Here is an 18,598-nt window from a genome sequence, read left to right as displayed (position 1 = left end):
GTGATTATAGTTTTAGGATTTTAAAAACAAACTTAAAAAACCCAGAAATTAAGCAACTGCCAGCAAATTCCATGCTTTTATACTTTTACTGAAGATACAACGGCCTGCCAAGGACAGAAACTGCAGCTGTTATACTGTCTTTAAACAAACAGCTCTGCCCAAGTCTTGCAATATGTACAGTGCATAAAACAAGGCCACAATATGCAACCCTGAGATTATTACTTTATTGTAACAACCTGAGTTCGGATGGAGGTCTGCAGGTCGACCCATATTAAGTCTAACCTGCTTTGATTGCACAGTTTGGAGCCAAAACATAAATGTAATTCTACCAGACCCAGAAATGTGAGATACAGATTTTCATTATTCACATACGGTTGACGAATTATTATTTAGTATTAAAACTGCATGCCTATCTGACATTAAAAAAGAAAGAGTTAATGAAAGTCAAAGTTGTGCCATACACATAAAGAAATAGTTAACTCCCTGCGGCCAAAGCACTGGGGAAAAAAATGCATTTTACAGAACTGTTACATATTTTGTGTCACACTCAACAACTTTCACTCAGCTTGTTTAGAACTGTGCTTAAAAACAGTTCTTCCTTCTTTAAAAGCAAAACATAAGTTTTAGATTAGAGAAGAATGACAACACAGATACAAAGGTTCTAAATCTAAATTAAGTTTTTCTAGGTGTAGGGTTTTTTTCCTGAATGACAGCATTCATGATAAAAACCAGAACACAGTAGTCCACAGACAAAATTTAACCCATCTCCATCATCTACTACTGTTCCTTGCAAATGCAATCACCAAAAGCACATTTGCAACTGGTATTTCAGAGATGAGGATTTGTTGTACTTTACTTTCGAAATTAGTTTTACAGAAGATGAAAAGTGTTTTAACCAAGTTTTACATTTGGACATTATTCAACACTATTACAAAATGCAGTCCCATATGCAACCTCAGCAGTGAGCAACAGGTCACGCATGACAACTTTAATCTTCACTCACCAGTCCTTACCCTATTTTTAAGAAGAAAGCTGCTTTGGCAGACTGCATTTCTCAAAATCAGCATTTATCAGAGTAGTGTTACCATTATTTATATAGTATTCTTCATTTGGAAGACATCCTAGATAACATTTACTCCATGCTGTTGCCCATTTTCCTGGGCTCCTAGTCTTAAAAAATTAATCACATGGGCACTGGGAACATATATTTATATTTAATTATAGGCAGTCTTTGTATCACCGTATTGAGAAGCTGGTGGTGGAAAAATGTGGCCTCTCTTCAGTGCATAAAGTAGAAGGTCTGTTTACTCCTAAAGCATCAAAAAATAAGCAAATAAAATACTAAGGTAACAACACTGTTCAAGAGCATGAAAACTGCTGGTAAGTCAAGTCCTCCCACAATATAATAAGCAGTAAAATTAAAAAAAAATAACATTACAATTTTATGGTGGACACCAACCATCTAAATATCTGTCATCATTGGCTAGTTAGGTTTTATTAATAACTTTACAGCTATGCCTCACCTCTGCTAGTAGTCCAAAAATGTATAAGGCATCAAAAAAAAAGAAAAATAACAAAGTTTAATGGCTGAGAATAACAGCTTTTGTAAATCGTCTGTCCCCTTTATAAATGAGGTTTTGGGAGCAGACAGTCAGAATCTGTGGATTATTTATCACTCGCATTAAGCTACTTCCCCTCGGCATACACACTCCTATCCTTAGTAATTTCTCTTTTACTCAGCCACTCCCCACACAAACAGCTGGCTCCTTCCAATTTTCATGTAGTGCTTAAAAAAAGCTGAACTGAGAGCTCTTAACAACAGGTAAAGCTGAAGGGAGTCCAGCTGCCTCTACCCAAGGGTCACCAAACCCAACACGGCAGGGAAAGCAGAAGCTGTTCCTTCTGCTGCGTTGCTTTCAGACACACACAAGCCGCTGAATTTTAAAGGGCAACATCTGCCTGCCCTGCCAAGCAGAAAAATAAAACAAACACAGCACATACTGAAGACAGAAAGCCTACATTTCTCCTATCACAGTGCTATATATTTTTCTCCAAGTTGAAATATGTGTTTGTAATACTCCTTGTCTTCACCTCTCACCATACAGCATCCACGCAGTGTGTTGCCAGCACCCAAATGCATCAAGAGTTCCTGGTCTGATACCGATGCCTTTTATAAAAGAAACACAACTTTCACACTAAAAAGAAACATTAGATAAGAGGCCTACTTGAATGACTGTTAATCCAAGAAAGGATGATCATCCTGAAAGATCCTATAGTGCATCTGCCAACTGAACTAACACAGAGTTGGTGGGAGGTCTACACGAGACAGCCTGAACAGTTCCTGACTCCAGCTTGATATACCAGGCTGAAAACCATAGTGCCTGAGGAGTGGAAATACATCTTACTCAAGAAATTGTCTTTGCAGGCTGTAACCTCTGGCAGAGGCTGTAGCATACTCCTGGAGGTAGTAACTCGAACCAAATGCTCTCCTGAGTAAGAAAAAGATAATGCTATTTCTTACAACACATCTTATTACAGTGACATACTGAGGCACATCTTTTAGAACTAGGAATCTCAATTTAAATTCATTTGCCATCACTGCTAACAAATAGGCAGGCAAATTAAAGTAGTACAAGTCCATAAAAATCTAATGCCTCTTTACAACATTATGGCAGAAGATGATGTGAAAAGCGACTTCAGACTCAATTATACGTATATAAATGAGTAGCAGGTTCAGGAGAGACTATTCCGATCATTTTCCATGACCTACCACAACACACAGGCCACAGAACAGCTAAGCATGCTTACTTTCTAGATGCACATCAGTTCTTTCTTATTGAACCATGGGCTCAGAGATGTGGAACTACTAATTTGTGAGAAACATCTCCCTCCAGAGAAGAGCTAACTGGAAACAGCCCTCGGGCTGATGTAAGCATTAAGTACATGGGGAGTCTCTGTCCTTAGGTGGCTTGCCCAAGCCCATTAATTTTTTGTGTGTCCCTCATTTATATAAGCAATATTTGCATGAAAGGGTAAAGCAGGTCAGCCTAGTCAGCTTGCTACCATCTGCTTTTATTCAGTTACTCAAGATCAGTGCCAGTGGGATCAGTGCCCATTTAGGGGGTTTATTGTGTGTGTTTATTATTTTCTCTTTACAATGAAGGCAACAGCAATTACTGTAAGTTTGCAAAAGTGCATACAAATCATAATGCACAATACAAAGCTGCTTCAGTCAGATCCTAGTGTGTTTACAAATCCTACACAGGCTGTGAGAAAGACTGCTTTGGCACAACAACTTCAATAGGCTGCGTTAGTGTCCAGGAGATATCAGACTATATTTAATATTTGCTCTCAAGACCATTCCCTGCTTGCAATGCACAGCAACTCCAGCTGGTTCACCATCGTACACAAAAGAAAAAGCATCACATTCTAGCTTGGCCCCTAGATGCGCTGACAATAGGTGGGTTTATACAACTGGAAACTGGAACTGGCGAAAGATCAAAGGTAGACTGCCAAAGTGGAAACAGCAATTTAGGGCTCTCAGCTAGTACATTCCAACTCTTCATTGTGGCTATGCAGCAACACAAGGTACTCTCCTCTTAAAGAGAATTCTGCTTAGAATATGCTGAGCCACTAGAGACCCAAGCTACAAAAAAAACCACAACCCCAAAACCAGGCAAACCCTCCCCCCTCAAACCAGCAAAAAAAGGAAAAAATGGAAAAATATGGAGAAATATGGCAGGTAGGATGGCTCTACAGAGGGTTCTGGACTGATGGGCCGAGGCCAATTGTATGATGTTCAACAAGGCCAAGTGCTGGGTCCTGCACTTGGGTCACAACAACCCCACGGAACGCAGCAGGCTTGGGGAAGAGTGGCTGGAAAGCTGCCTGATGGAAAAGAACCTGGGGGTGTTGGTTGACAACAGGCTGAATATGAGCCAGCAGTGTGCCCAGATGGCCAAGCAGACTAAGAGCATTCTGGCTGTATCAGAAAGTGTGGCCAGCAGGGCTAGGGAACTGATTGTCCCCCTATACTCAGCACCGGTGAGGCTAGATCTCGAGTACTGTGTTCAGTTTTGGGCCCCTCACTACAAGAAAGACATTGAGGTGCTGAAGCGTGTCCAGAGAAGGGCAACAAAGCTGGTGAAGGGTTTAGAGAACAAGTCTTATGAGACATGGCTGAGGGAAATGTGGTTGTTTAGCCTGAAGAAAAGGAGGGTGAGGGGAGACCTAATCACTCTCTATAACTACCTGAAAGGAGGTTGTAGTGAGTTGGGGGTCAGTCTCTTCTCCCAATTAACAGGTGATAGGATGAGAGGAAATGGCCTCAAGTTGCACCAGGGGAGGTTTAGGATGGATATTAGGAAAAATTTCTTCACTAAAAGAGTTATCAAGCATTGGAACAGGCTGCCCAGGGAAGTAGTTGAGTCACCATCCCTGAAGGTATTTAAAAGCTATGTAAACATGGCACTTAGGGACATGGTTTAGTGGTGGTTTTGTCAGTGTTAGATTTAAGTAGGACTTGATGATCTAAAGGTCTTTTCCAACCTTCTATGATTCTATGAAATCCGCATTGCGGGGATGAGGCAGTGGTGCTGCATGCAGCTTACCAGAACTGCCTGGCAGTCAGGACTGCTTTGGTTCTGGCAGGTAGTCACAAGTGTTTGAAAAGCAAATACAATTATGAATCGATATTTTTAAAAGAAATTCTAATAAACTTAGAAGTAAAACCCATTACATTATTAAGATATACTTAAGAACAGAAGATCCTCAGAAGCCTCTGGTGTCTCTAGGATGCAATACAGACAGCTGATGCTTAGCAGGCACCCATACTGAGTACCACATAATATTTTGAGGCAAAAAGGACATACAAACTCCAGAATGTACACTGGATGATTTATGCAGCAGTAGCACAGGGGGGGTCAGCTTACCAGTATGAAAAAGGAACTGGTCCCTCATCATTTGCACATTATGACCCCCATGTATGAGTGAAATAATAGGCTTAATTATGTCAATGCCCTCAACTTTAGTTTATGATACATAAACTGCACTTCAGGGGATGCCACAGGTCACTGGAATAGATCACCTGGAATCCTTTAAAATCTAGGCTTGAAGAGGGAAGCAGATGAGATTTCTGTATATTTACCTGAAGCCCCAGTAAATCTGAAAAAAGACAAGTAAAAATCCAAGTATTTGACAGTCTCTGTAGGAAGTAATCCTTTAAATAGTGATCTTGTCAGTTTGAGTAAGTTTTGCTTTCCCTTTCCACAGGAAAAAAAAAAACCAAAAAACAAAAAACAAAACAACATTTCATTGAATTTCATTGAAAATCTCTGCTGCTGTGTACAGGCCAGAGGAGGGACTTGGTACAGAAATACACCCTGAACCTCAGCAAAATCAGTATACTTGAAATGCAAAGATCTGATCAAAAGGGAGAAAGAAGCAACTGTAACTGCTTTCACCTGCTTAAGTAATGGGACTATCTTGAAGATATACAAAGCTGTGCAGATTTCATGATGGGCGTAAAGCATCATCTGTATAGGTACTAAGGGAAGACTAAAACGGGAAGTTTTCTGCCTTTGCACATACCTCCCACAGCAAAAACCTCAGCACAAGTTCACAGAAATGTCTTGACAATACTGGAGCAGTGAGAGAGTGCTATATCCCTCTGTGCCATTTAAGGAGGCATGCATTAAGAGGAGAACTAACTCTCAGCCACTTAGAAGTTGAAGAAAATTGCCATGTGAACAAAAACCTAATGGATGTAGATCTGTAAGAAAAGGGCCAAGTGACATGTGGTGTGGAACCGGACTCCAGAGGAGAATGACTTCTACCTGAGCATGCCAGTCAGTAGGAAATCCTCAGACTGCGAGGCAATATGAGCTGACTCGGTACAGTTTTCTTTAAATATAAACTGGGGTGGGTTTTTTTGTTTTGTTTTTCTTTTTCTTTTCATTTCTCCATGTGATTACATGCATTTCAATTAGTTTAGATGCCTCAAAAAATCAAATTACATTCTAGGAGTCTAAAATCTAGGGAGATTCATGCTTTGCTTGCTAGAAGTTCCTGTTGTTCACACCTTTTCCACAGGTAAGTGAGGGGAAGAAATGACAGGTCTAGGAGACCAAAGGATTTCTGGATTTCCCAGAAAGAGACCTCTTGGGCATGGGTGCAAAGATGTGCACAGTCACATGAAACCCACAGCAGCTCCTGGTGCTTAGTTTCCCAGGACCTTAACTTGAAGAGCAGAACACACCCACAGCAGAAGGACATAATTGTCTACAATAACAATTCTACACAAGACTTTCCCTTAAGCTATGAAAAATCAAACTTCTGTTTTAACATTTTGTCTGAAAAATAACAGAAGTAACTCAGTGGGAAAAGAAGCAACCAGAGATATAAATGGCAGTTCTTAAGGGATAAATAATATTTACAAAAGCCAAGAAATTCAAAACTCCTGCTCCAAATGTATGGTAACACAGCTAAATATTGACTCTCAGTAATTCAAACTAGAAACTGTCAAGTGTGGCTACTGAGGATTTTATACGGGGATAATATGAAAAATGCATTATCACTCAGATGCATGTTTTCTAATGCACGAGCTATCAGGTAACTGCTATGGTCACATGTACAGAAAAAGCAAATGAAAACTCGTTGAGAACTGGTGTTCTAAACCACTTGGAGCACCTAAAAGCTAATGACTACTTACAGAAAAGACAGAGTTTCTGTGGGAAATGCAGCTTTGCACTTCCTGACTTGCCCAAATGTAAAATATATTAACTGAATTATGTCCATGAGCGAACTGATAGCAGAGGGAGGTAATTGTATAGAAAAAACAGAATCAAAATAGACCAGAAATAAAAGTTCTGAATAAAAACTGAAAAACTTACATAAACCTGTAACAGGACATTTGCTTGAAAAATGCCATAATTATAGCTAATTGATTTCAGTATTAAAATTTCCAAGATCTTTTCTTAGGAATTAGTCAACTTCAAGGAGCAATGTAGGCTACACGGAATCTTCAGAGTTGGAAGGGACCTCTAGAGATCATCTAGTCCAACTCTCCTGCTAAAGCAGGATTGCCCAGAGCACATTACTCAGGACTGCATCCAGGCGGGGCTTGAAAATCTCCAGGGAAGGGGACTCCACAACCTCCCTGGGCAGCCTGTGCCAGTGCTCTGTCACCCTCACCGTAAAGAAGTGTTTCTGTGTATTTGAACGGAACTTCCTGTGTTCTAACTTGTGCCCATTGCCCCTCGTCCTGTTACTGGGAACCATTGAAAAGAGCCTGGCTCCATCCTCCTTCAACCCACCCTTTAGATACTTGTACGCCATAATAAGGTCTCCCCTCAGCCTTCTCTTCTCCAGGCTAAAGAGGCCCAGCTCTCTCAGCCTTTCCTCATAAGGGAGATGCTCCAATCCCTCAATCATCTTAGTTGCTCTTCACTGGACTCGCTCCAGCAGTTCCCTGTCCCTCTTGAACTGGGGAGCCCAAAACTGGACACAGTATTCCAGTTGTGGCCTCACCAGTGCAGAGTAGAGGGGGAGAACGACCTCCCTTGACCTACTGGCCACACTCTTCCATATGCAGCCCAGGATTCCATTGGCCTTTTTGGCAACAAGGGCACATTGCTTGCTCATGGATAATTTACTGTCTACCACAACCCCCAGATCCTTCTCCTCAGAGCTACTTCCCAGCAGGTCCACCCCTATCCTATACTGGTGCTTTACATTCTTCCTCCCCAGGTGCAGGACCTTGCACTTGCTTTTGTTGAACCTCATTAGGTTCTTCTCTGCCCAGCTCTCCAGCCTGTCTGGGTCACACTGGATGGCAGCACGGCCCTCTGGGGTGTCAGCCACCCCACCCAGTTTGGTATCATCAGCGAACTTGCTGAGGATACACTCTGTCCCCTCATCCAGGTCATTAATGAATATATTAAACAAAATTGGACCAAGTATTGACCCCTGGGGGACACCACTGGTTACAGGCCTCCAACTAGACTCTATGCCGCTGATCACAACCCTCTGAGTTCTGTCCCGCAGCCAGCTCTCAATCCACCTCACTGTCACCTCATCTAGCCCATACTTCCTCGGCTTCCTAATGAGGATCTTATGGGAGACAGTGTCAAAAACCTTGCTAAAGTCAAGGTAGATGACATCTACGACTCTCCCCTCATCCAGCCAACCAGTTATAACATCATAGAAAGCTATCAGATTGGTCAAGCACGATCTACCCTTGGTAAATCCATGTTGACCACTTCCAATAACTTCCTGTTCCTCAACGTGTTTGGTGATGACATCCAGAATGAGTCGCTCCATTACCTTCCCAGGGACAGAGGTGAGACTAACCGGTCTGTAGTTCCCTGGGACCTCCTTCTTGCCTTTTTTGAAGATGTCAGCCTTCCTCCAGTCCTCGGGCACCTCTCCTGTTCTCCATGACCGTTCAAAGACGATGGAGAGTGGTCTAGCAATAACATCCACCAGCTCTCTCAGCACTCACGGGTGCATGCCATCAGGGCCCATGGACTTATGAATGTCCAGCTTGGCCAAGTGGTCTCTGACACGGTCCTCCTCAACTGAGGGAAAATCTTCCTCTCTCCAGACCTTCCCCTTTGCCTTCAGAGTATGGGATTCGTGAGGGACAACTTTAGCAGTGAAGACCGAAGAAAAGAAGGCATTCAGCAACTCTGCCTTCTCTGTGTCTTCCACCACTAGGGCACCTATCTCATTCACCAGTGGGCCTACATTTTCCCTAGTCTTCCTTTTTCTATTGATATACTCAAAGAATCTCTTCTTATTGTCTTTAACTGCAGTGGCCAAGCTGAGTTCTGATTGAGCTTTGGCCCTTCTCATTTTCCCCCTACATAGCTTTGTTATATCTTGATAGTCCTCATAAGTTGCCAACCCCCTTTTCCAGAGAATGTAAGCTTTCCTTTTTTTCCTGAGGTCCAGCCAAAGTTCTCTATTTAGCCAGGCTGGTCTTCTTCCCTGTCTGCTCATTTTTCGAGACAAGGGGATGGCCTTCTGCGTTTTTAAGAGCACCTGCTTGAAGTATGCCCAGCCTTCCTGGGCACCTTTGCTCTTCAAAACTGCCTCCCAAGGGACACTCTCGACCATGCTCCTAAACAGGCTAAAGTCTGCCCTTCGGAAATCCAAGGTGGCAGTTCTGCTGGCTCCCCGCCTTACTTGATCAAGAATTGAAAATTCTATCATTTTGTGATCACTCTGCCCAAGACGACCTCCAACCTTTACATCCCCCACAAGACCTTCTCTGTTAACAAACAGTAGGTCCAGTAGGGCACTTCCCCTAGTTGGTTCCTTCACCAGCTGTGTTAGGAAGTTGTCTTCCACACACTCCAGGAACCTCCGGGACTGTTCCCTCTCTGCTGCGTAGTATTTCCAGCAGACGTCTGGGAAGTTGAAGTCCCCCACAAGAACAAGGGCAGATGATCGTGAGACCTCTGCCAGCTGCTTATAGAATACTTCATCGTCTTCTACATCCTGATTGGGAGGTCTATAACAAACTCCCATCACGATGTCTGCCTTATTGGCCTTCCCCTTAATTCTTATCCATACACACTCAACACTGTCATCCATTCCAGACATTCAAAACTGCCCCTAACATAGAGGGCCACCCCACCACCTCACCTTCCTCCCCTATCCTTTTTGAAGAGTTGGTAGCCATCAATTACAGCACTCCACAAACTATTCCTACCTCTCAGGCTGCGGTGGTACTGTCTACAGCATGAAAGCATAGCTCCGTTTTGCTTCACTGCCTGCTGTTTTCAGGGTGGTATGGACGGTCTTTAGCAAAAGCTTTTAGTGAAATTCAGTCCAAAAAAAGAAACAGCAGGATATTAAGGAGAAAGTAAACTTGCAGTAAAATATTTGTTAAGAGTTTGACCAAGACAGTTCCAGTTCCAAGAAAAAAAATAAAGACCTTTAGCCTTATGCTAATCTTCTTCCTTCCTTGAAGCATCTGTTAGATATTTGCCTTGTGCCATAATAGTTTTAAGAAAAAAAAGTCCAAAACCTAACTCAGAGCAATGTCTGGCTAAAGAAGAGAGGCAAAGAAGTATTTAGCTATATCCTTATTTTCAATATTACAGTTTTTAATACGGCATAATGTCAATGGTAACACGGAACGAGCTCATTTTCAATACCAAACAAGGACTCTGGAAGCTTTATTTTTTATACAGACTGTTTTAAGGGCTTCTTGCCCTCTTATTCATTTATTGCACAGATCATCTGCTCCCACAAGCAATTGTGCTGTGGCAACAAAGCCAATTGCTTAGTGTCCCAATATTACTTTCCCACGTACTTATGGCTGCCTGAATGTAATTCACTAGCTGAAAATAAAAAGGAATTACTATAGTGAAGTTGTACTCTCTAGGTCACATTTTGTGAGTCTGTGCTGGAGAAAAATAATTAAGTGAAGATACATGTACTTCTTGGTTTTGAGCTGCTTATATTGAAGTTTAAAAACGCTCTGCAGTCAAGCATTGCCACCTGTTCTTTCATTTTAATTAAAAACTTCTGAATCATGTTAGTGTAAGCCTGAAAATGCCTGTAGTCTGGAAATACGTGCATTCACCAACCACAACAATTATTATCGTATTAAATTTGTGAAGATATATGAAAGAATGGTACAAAGATTAAAGGCTATTATAAAGCCAAAAATATATATGCATGCATACTATATACTACAAATATATGTTTTCAAACCACTGTCTCCACTATGTCTAGAGAAGGCACACATTTCAATTAATAATACATTCAGGCTTTATTTTCAGTTGTAACTTTCAGAAGACATTACCCTTTCAGGCATGATATTGTAACAGTCCTACTGAACTTCAACTTTCATTAGAAGACATCAATCAACTTTCTTTCAGTAAAAACACATGTTCACTGTAGACCACAAAAATTTTTTTCAACAACAAAAGAAAGCTCTATCATATATATATATATTTATGACCGCAGACAAAAGATGAATTAAATCTTGTCATGTATTTACCAATTAAATAAAAAAGGCTTTTTTTGCATCCAACTCTAAGTCCAAAACAATTTCCCTTTTCTCCCAATAACCTGAATTCACACTTCATTTTAGGGCTCCAGATTTTCTAAGTTCTAGTACCAATACAACCACTTACCCTTTAAACTCTGAAAAAATACTTAAATGGTCCTGCCTCTGAAATGCTTCTCCATATTCAGGCAAGTACTCATTGTCCCTTACTATCTCAGTAAAGACAACAGTTTGACATAAAGTTTTTATAAACAGGGTGCTTTGAACTTACAGTAGCAGATGTGCTTAATTTTAAAACGTTGTATTTGCTTCAACCCATGTATACTTATCATGCTGCAAGTTTTCATTTTTCTTTCAAATGATTCTTATTAATTTTTACCCTCAACTTTTTGACTGATAAACTTTGCTGTGGTAAAGCTTATAGAGACAAGACCTCCTGGTTAAAACTGACAGACAGTTGTTTCCATTTACAAATCCTCTAGATTTTTATTGGCTCATTAAATATGTATACTTTGAATGAGATTTAAATTATCCTGGTATATAAATCAATCTTTTTTTTCCTCTCAAATAAAATTGACTACTGCCATCTCGTGGTGAAATATTTTCATCTGACAGAGAGACACAGTTGGACTGTGCCCAAACCTGTATTACGGTACAGGTAATTTTTTTTTAAAGATAAATATTCCAGAAAACAAGAGATTTGATAAAAAATACTTTACTCCATTTCCAGCCTCTCTAACGCCCCACTTAATGATAAAGGCTGGAAGTGCTGTCTTGTTAACACTTTGAAAAAAAGCTGAGGTGTAAAACCACAAAGTACAGTGTTAAGAAGAGTATCCCCCCTTCTCTCTGATGCTTAGTATGAAATATTGGGGAAGCAGAAGAAGAAACAAAAAATTCCTACAGCCACTATTAAGTAAAACTGCTTTTACAGTTGGGAATGAATTGATCCTGCAAGGCACATAATTTCCTTGTTGGTGATTTAGAGGTCATATTCAACTTATTGGAAATTCACTTTCCTTAGGCAATTTAGATTTTCTGAACACCAGAGGAAAAAATACTGTTCTTTCTATTAGAAAAAATCATTGCAATATTTTCCAACAAAGTTAAATAAATGAGTTAACCTTAATTTTTTAATAAATTAAGTCTTTATTTACCCACTTTAAAAACATGCGTTGATAAATGTCCCTACAACAAAGCATATACATGCACTACGGCATGCCGTTTCAGTTCTGTAAGCTTTTCCACTAATTGTCCATAGAAGCTAAGTTTTACATTATTCATAACTTTCTTCATATGTAAACCACAGTTTTGAAATTAGGTTCCAAGTCCCACGACCAATAAGATTGGCCTAAAGCTTTTCTTACCACAATAAATAGTTGAAGCAAAATAATTCCATCAGAATTATAACTTGATTAGATGTTTTAAAAAAATTAAATGGAAGAAGTTCAAAGAATTATTTTAAAAAGGGCTTGAAGGAAGAATTTGTCTATACTAGGGTGAAGCAATTATAATTGCACATGTTGTAGACATGCAGGTTTTTAGATTCCTGTTCTTCGCACGTAAAATTAAAACTGCTCCATATCTCACTCTACCACCTCCACAAACTTATGATGTGCTAAAACAATTAAACATGGCAGTAATATGCACAGTGTATGTTATTCCAACACTGACTTGAATGATAATAAACAAAAAATATTCTCTCTCCCTCTCATGCAATATCCTTAACACTTTTAACAAACGCTGTTAAGTAATCTCCAAAAATAGCATGGTTATGCATAAATAATAAATGTCCTTCACAAAAGAAAATCACTATCTGTCACACACTAGTAGCTTGAAAGCCATCACAAACCAGGCCATTTTAACATTGAAAACCTCTATTTTTTTTTCACATTTGCATGATCGTAACTTCATATTATCTTTCAGTTCTCGTCTAGTGCCCCTGCATTTTCTCACGCGTATGAACCACTGCCATCTATCACAACATTATGAATATTTTGTTTGCTGAGCAGCATTCTATAAAGCAATTAAGATTCAGTTGACTACATAATATGCATGTTGTAATGCCCTCGGCAAATAAAAATTTAAATAAATACTTAATTGCAAGGATTCTGACGACTTACATACAGACACATTTCCAACCCTTTCAGTGCACCCCAACAATATCGTAACTATGTACACAGATCTATACACACTATATATAAACATTCAGAAATTTGGGGAATTTGGTAGTAATGAAAAGAAAATTTTTTTAAAAAAAAAAGAACTTTATTATACATGAGTATACAACAACAATTGAAAGTGAAGTGCTTAACTGAAAGAACCAAGTTTGCTTATTGACATTGATTTACCTTCGTGTTGCATCTCTTCAGACTTCCTTCTCACATGAATAACTCTGGGTCTCACAGTCTCAACTTGTGCAGCTCCTCGATTTTCCTCCTATATATCATACATTAAAATCACATTACAAATACAACTTTTGATGTAAAAGCACAGTAAAATTATGTGGAACTTCAAGAAACATCCAAAGAGCTTTTTAAAGATTCATTAAAGGATATGCACTCCTTCTCCTTCCTTTTGACTTCAAAAGAATTCAGATCTGAATTAGCCTATTGCAATGCTGTTTCCTCTAGACAAACATCCTGGGAGCCGTAGGTATGGCAAAGTGCCATTTAGACCCGAGGACACACGAGACCCTCAATTTCTACTCAAAGCACGTGGTGGAAATAACATAAGATTTCTCTGACTTTCTTCAATATCCAGGACTTCTCCCTAGGTATTATCCTCCTAAGTAAGAAGTGAAAAGAAAAATAAAAGTGTCAGCATGCAGGTTGGAAAACCCATGCCAAGTATAAAATTTATTTCCTTGACCATCTTTTTAAAACCATTTTCCATTCTTCCTGAAATTCTCTTCAGGACCTAGGTCTGCAACAATGCCTATGGGAAAACAGTTTCTTAGAAGCAACAAACGCGCTGCGTGCTAAAAAGGGAAACGACATACTTGTCAAGTACGCTTGTTGTCTTATGTGTTAACTGGAACAGGAATTGTGGCCTAAGGACATTCCACTACACATAGGCAGGAAATAAGAAAAATGCAAAACACAGAATCATGGAGATACAGAAGACTTAAGCATTTCCCTAAGACAAATAAATTTGATTTTATCAGTTATCCTGTTGAATATAAAATTTTTAATGACAATTCTTAAAGGAGGAGGAACGTGAGAAAGATCATAAATGTTTGCATAAATTACATAGCATCTGGAGCCTATGGACAGAATTGCTGTATGACTTCTGTGAGAATTATATGCCCTAAGAAGCAATGACACAGGTATTCTCTTGAAGACCCAATGACAAAGTACCAGTGGCATTTTGCTCACCAAAAGCTAAAAAGGAAGAAAAGGAAAGTATGCTTCAGTTCTGTGAGAGAAACCTTCCACTACTGTGGAGGCCACAAGTGAAATAAGCAGCCAAAATACAGACAAAAAGAAGAAAATCTTTATGTCTGGCAAACAATAAGCATGGGTCCAACTACACAATCAGGATAGACCAGTTAGGATTGGCACTAACTCGGGCACCTCTACACACCATGATGTTGACCAACTCTGTTCATCGCTTAAAGCTGACAAGATAAGAAAGAGTTGAGATGGTTGTCTGAAAGCAGGAAGTTCTAATGGAAATGTAATTGAAGGCCACCAATGTTAGAGAACATTAAATGTAAGCAGCATAACACTATGCTCATGAGTCCATTTGAAGTGGTTTTTGTTTTGTTTTGGATTTTTAATAAGACAAACCAAAAAAAACCCAGTTTAAACTGAACTGAGAAGGAAACAGAGTTTGAGATAACACATAGATGCATAGCCTACAATTATGCATTCCTGGAAGATCAAAAAAATGTCTTTTGAAATGCTGAAAATGAAAGCTAATGAGAATACCAAAGTGACAATCCCACTTAAAAAATGTTATTTATATAAGTATGAGTGTTTCTATACAAGAGCATTATGAAAACATTTTGCAACTAACTGATTTTCTAAGGTTTTAACAATCCATTTGGGACTTCAAATTATTTAGATTTACAATCTTTGAAATGTTTAGCCACACAAATATGACTTCCAGTGTTCATGTCCCTCCCAGGATCAAAATGATTTATCCGGAATAGGAAGAGCCTAGCTTTCTCCTAGTCATCTCTTGCTTCTTACAGCTAAGAGCACAGGGGCAAAGTAGCCAGTTAATTCCTGTATTGTTGCACAAGAATGGACAGAAGGGGTCAAACCGAAGATACACTCAGTCTGGCACTCTAACAGTGGTTAAAAGCATATATAAATCTCACAAAAATCCAATGCCAGAAATGGAGGAGCAGCCAAAGAATTTGGGTAGATAAGAAAATTCCTGTATGACTTAAGCCATTTGTTTTGGAGTGACTGACCACACAGACTTCACTCTTTATGACTAAAAGAAGGCATTTGCTCCTGTCCTACATGAAAAGACAATGCTCTTTCTGTCGGTCAGAATCTGATCCACACACCTATGGCCAGGGAGCAAACAAGTGGTATGTATATGGCAGCTCCATATGACTGCCCTCAACCTCTCTGAAATGAGGATCCCATTCAGGCAGATTACAGAAACCACCCAACCTTAGCCATAACAAACGCTAGCATCCAGAAGGATTGTTCCCAGTTAAATCAGAACAAAGCTCTACCAAAACCCAAGGGCCAGCTGGACTGAAATATAGTGCAATTTCTCCTAAATTTCTCCTAAATAGATTGGTCTTCTTGCTTTCTACGTAGCCCACACAGTTTTATTTCAAAGAAGGCAAAACACTGCTTAGAGATGAAAAACAAGATGTGAAACAACTGGTGTGAGAGTCAGTGACTAACTTGGGAGGAAATCTTTTAAGAAGTTCTAAGCAATTATCACCTTAAACATTACATAGAATGAATAATTCTGAAAGCCTGAGTATCTCTTGCTCTCTTAGATGATGTTACCAGAAAATCTGTTTCCTACAGGCAGGTGACAAAGCAGATCCAGCTATAGATCTGAATACAGATGCCATCCCTAATTGAAACTAGGGGAAAGGTTCATCATTGTTACATCGTTGATAGATGCTGTCAAAACAAGCTTTCAAATCATCTGGTACAAGGATTTTTCTTTTCAGAGAAGGATGTACAGATCTATGAAAGGATTTACAGAGCATGGCTTTGCCCCATCCAGGATAGATGTTTACTGTGTTTATCACTTATAGGCATGGTCACGTCATAGAAAAGCAAAAAATTCAGCCCACGAGAAACAGTGATTTAAAGTCTTCCGTCAGGAACACCCATGTACAGGAAGAGATTATTTTGTTTGGGGGAAAAAAACAAAACAAAACAAAACAAACAAAACCACACACACAAAGTTCAGGGAGTTTGGCTGGTTGGTTTGGAGGGAGGGTGAGTTTTATACACCAGCAGAAAAAAAAAAACAAACCCACACTAAGGGTTCAGATTCAATAAAAAGTTTCTAAAGTGAATATATTATGTAACTATCTGTATACTAGAGATAATATCATATAGAATCATCCAGGTTGGAAGGGACCTTTAAGATCAAGTCCAACCATCAACCTAACAATACCAAATCCACCACTAAACCATGTCCCTCACTACCACGTCTACCTGTCTTTTAAATACCTCCAGGGATCGCAATTCCACCACTTCCCTGAGAAGCCTGTTCCAATGTTTGATAAACCTTTTTGGTGAAAAAAATTTTCCTAATATCCAATCTAAACCTCCCCTGGTGCAACTTGAGGCCATTGCCTCTTCTCCTATCGCCTGTTACTCGAGAAAAGAGACTACCCCCCCTCTCTACACAGTCCTTTCACGTAGCTGTATAACAATCTGTATATTTTCTATGAAAGACATTATGTCAGATCACCTTACGTTTCTTGTATAGGTAAGACCGTGTACATGGGTAATCTTACACATGGTACATTTTCATTTGCCTGTACCCAGGCAAACAAAACCCACCTAACCACATCAGCTAATTCTCCAGACCACGAGATGCAGGTATCACTGGGTTCTTTATCACAGCTAATGGTGCTAGAAGAAGGAATTATGTTGTACCCTCTCCGTTCCTTTAACTTTTGGCTAGTGAAATGATAACAAGGATATGAGCTTCACTCTAACAGACAGAGCAGTTTAACAGAATCTAGTCTTGCCTATGAACAATCATTCCAAGAAATAATATGTTCTCGTAATCTCAAAGAGAAAAGAGGTGTAACATTTAAAATCCTATTTGAAGATGCAACACATCACTTCAGATGACATATTTAAGAACTGCTCAGACACTAATGGCACAATACACATCAAGACTCAAAAACATAAAACCAAAGACAGGTAATATAAGATACTTTAGGTTATTTTTAATATAGAACATCAGGGAAGGACAGAATGCATCCATGAACATAGCAGCGATGGTTATTACTTTCAGTATATTATTACTTTCAAACACATTGTGAAGCTTAACATATTAAAGAGCAAGCTGCCACTTCATTTTTAGCTTTTGCCACTTGCTATTTGAATTTATCTTTAGTTAGCGAGTAAGCCATCATCTCTAGGTAACAGCACATACTATTAAGTAGCAACAGATTAACTCTATAGGTTTCAAAGGTCAATAGGATCTTCCTCTACCTTCAAGTATTCTGAGGCATATCATCATTGCCACCTTTCTAACCCTGCCCCTATGAGGACAACTGAAGCTCCTGAAATGCTGAATCAGCAGGTTACAACTGGTGAGGCCATCTCTCTCTTGTTCTTCCTCTCCCACGACACAATCATGTTATTCTTCTGTATTTGAAGCACTGTGCCCCTAAAACACTGGAATGCCCCATCTATACTGAGTATGAATAGCATTAGATCCCATGAGACCAATGAAGCTGTGAGGAAGTGCAAAAAAGGTAAAAGAGAAGGCCTGAGCCTAACAGAAAGCATATTGTAAGGATTCCATCATAGTAAAAACAATCATTTTTATTACATACACATACTTCTGACTTCAGTTTGTCAGCTGAATGTCACTTTAAATGGACCACTTCTGTGATGTCAGTCAGCACAGCAAAACAGAAGAATTTATCTTTCCAGGTTTCAGTTTGCGCTTTCTGACCAGTCACAGAAAAGATCCTTTGAATTTACCTGGGACAGATCCTCTGAGTGAGATGTCACTCTGCAGCTTAGCTGGGCTGCTTGCAAAACAGGATCTGAAACTGGTTGTGATTCCAGCTCAGCCATAAGCATTGGACCCCGACTTGTATCTGCATCTCCAAGAATTTCTGCTGAAAAAGAAAAACAACAAGAAAAAAATTCGTTGATGAGCTGGAGCAATAATCTCCTGGTCAACTCATGTGGCAGGATGTAGAGTCTTCCAACATTAACATTTTATGTCCCATTGTTGAAAGAGAATTATTTCCTCCTTACATGGCTTATTGTATATCCCTTAAATTGTTCTTGTGGGGAAAAGAGAAAAGAAATACATGTCTGTGGAAACAGAAAAAAAAAAAAATAAATATCAGTTTTATCATCCGTAGATTTCTAACATGGCAAGCATTTA

The 18,598-nt window shown here is 39.5% G+C and overlaps 1 protein-coding gene across 1 annotated transcript in view; it reads right to left on the bottom strand.

Moving 5' to 3' along the window:
• Window positions 1-18,598, bottom strand: part of KIAA0586 — a gene marked incomplete at its 5' end in the record, with an annotated part of 83,716 nt that overhangs the window by 14,247 nt on the left and 50,871 nt on the right. The window contains 2 exons of the mRNA XM_082485594.1: window positions 13,375-13,462; window positions 18,184-18,323. Coding sequence (XP_082341720.1) covers window positions 13,375-13,462; window positions 18,184-18,323 — 228 coding nt within the window. The remainder of the gene's footprint in view (window positions 1-13,374; window positions 13,463-18,183; window positions 18,324-18,598) is intronic.

This window comes from Vanellus vanellus, assembly GCF_965231255.1.
Source record: "Vanellus vanellus genome assembly, chromosome: 6".
NCBI classification, from domain to species: domain Eukaryota; kingdom Metazoa; phylum Chordata; class Aves; order Charadriiformes; family Charadriidae; genus Vanellus; species Vanellus vanellus.
Note: the sequence above shows the minus strand (reverse complement) of the source record. Positions and strands in the feature narration are given on the sequence as shown.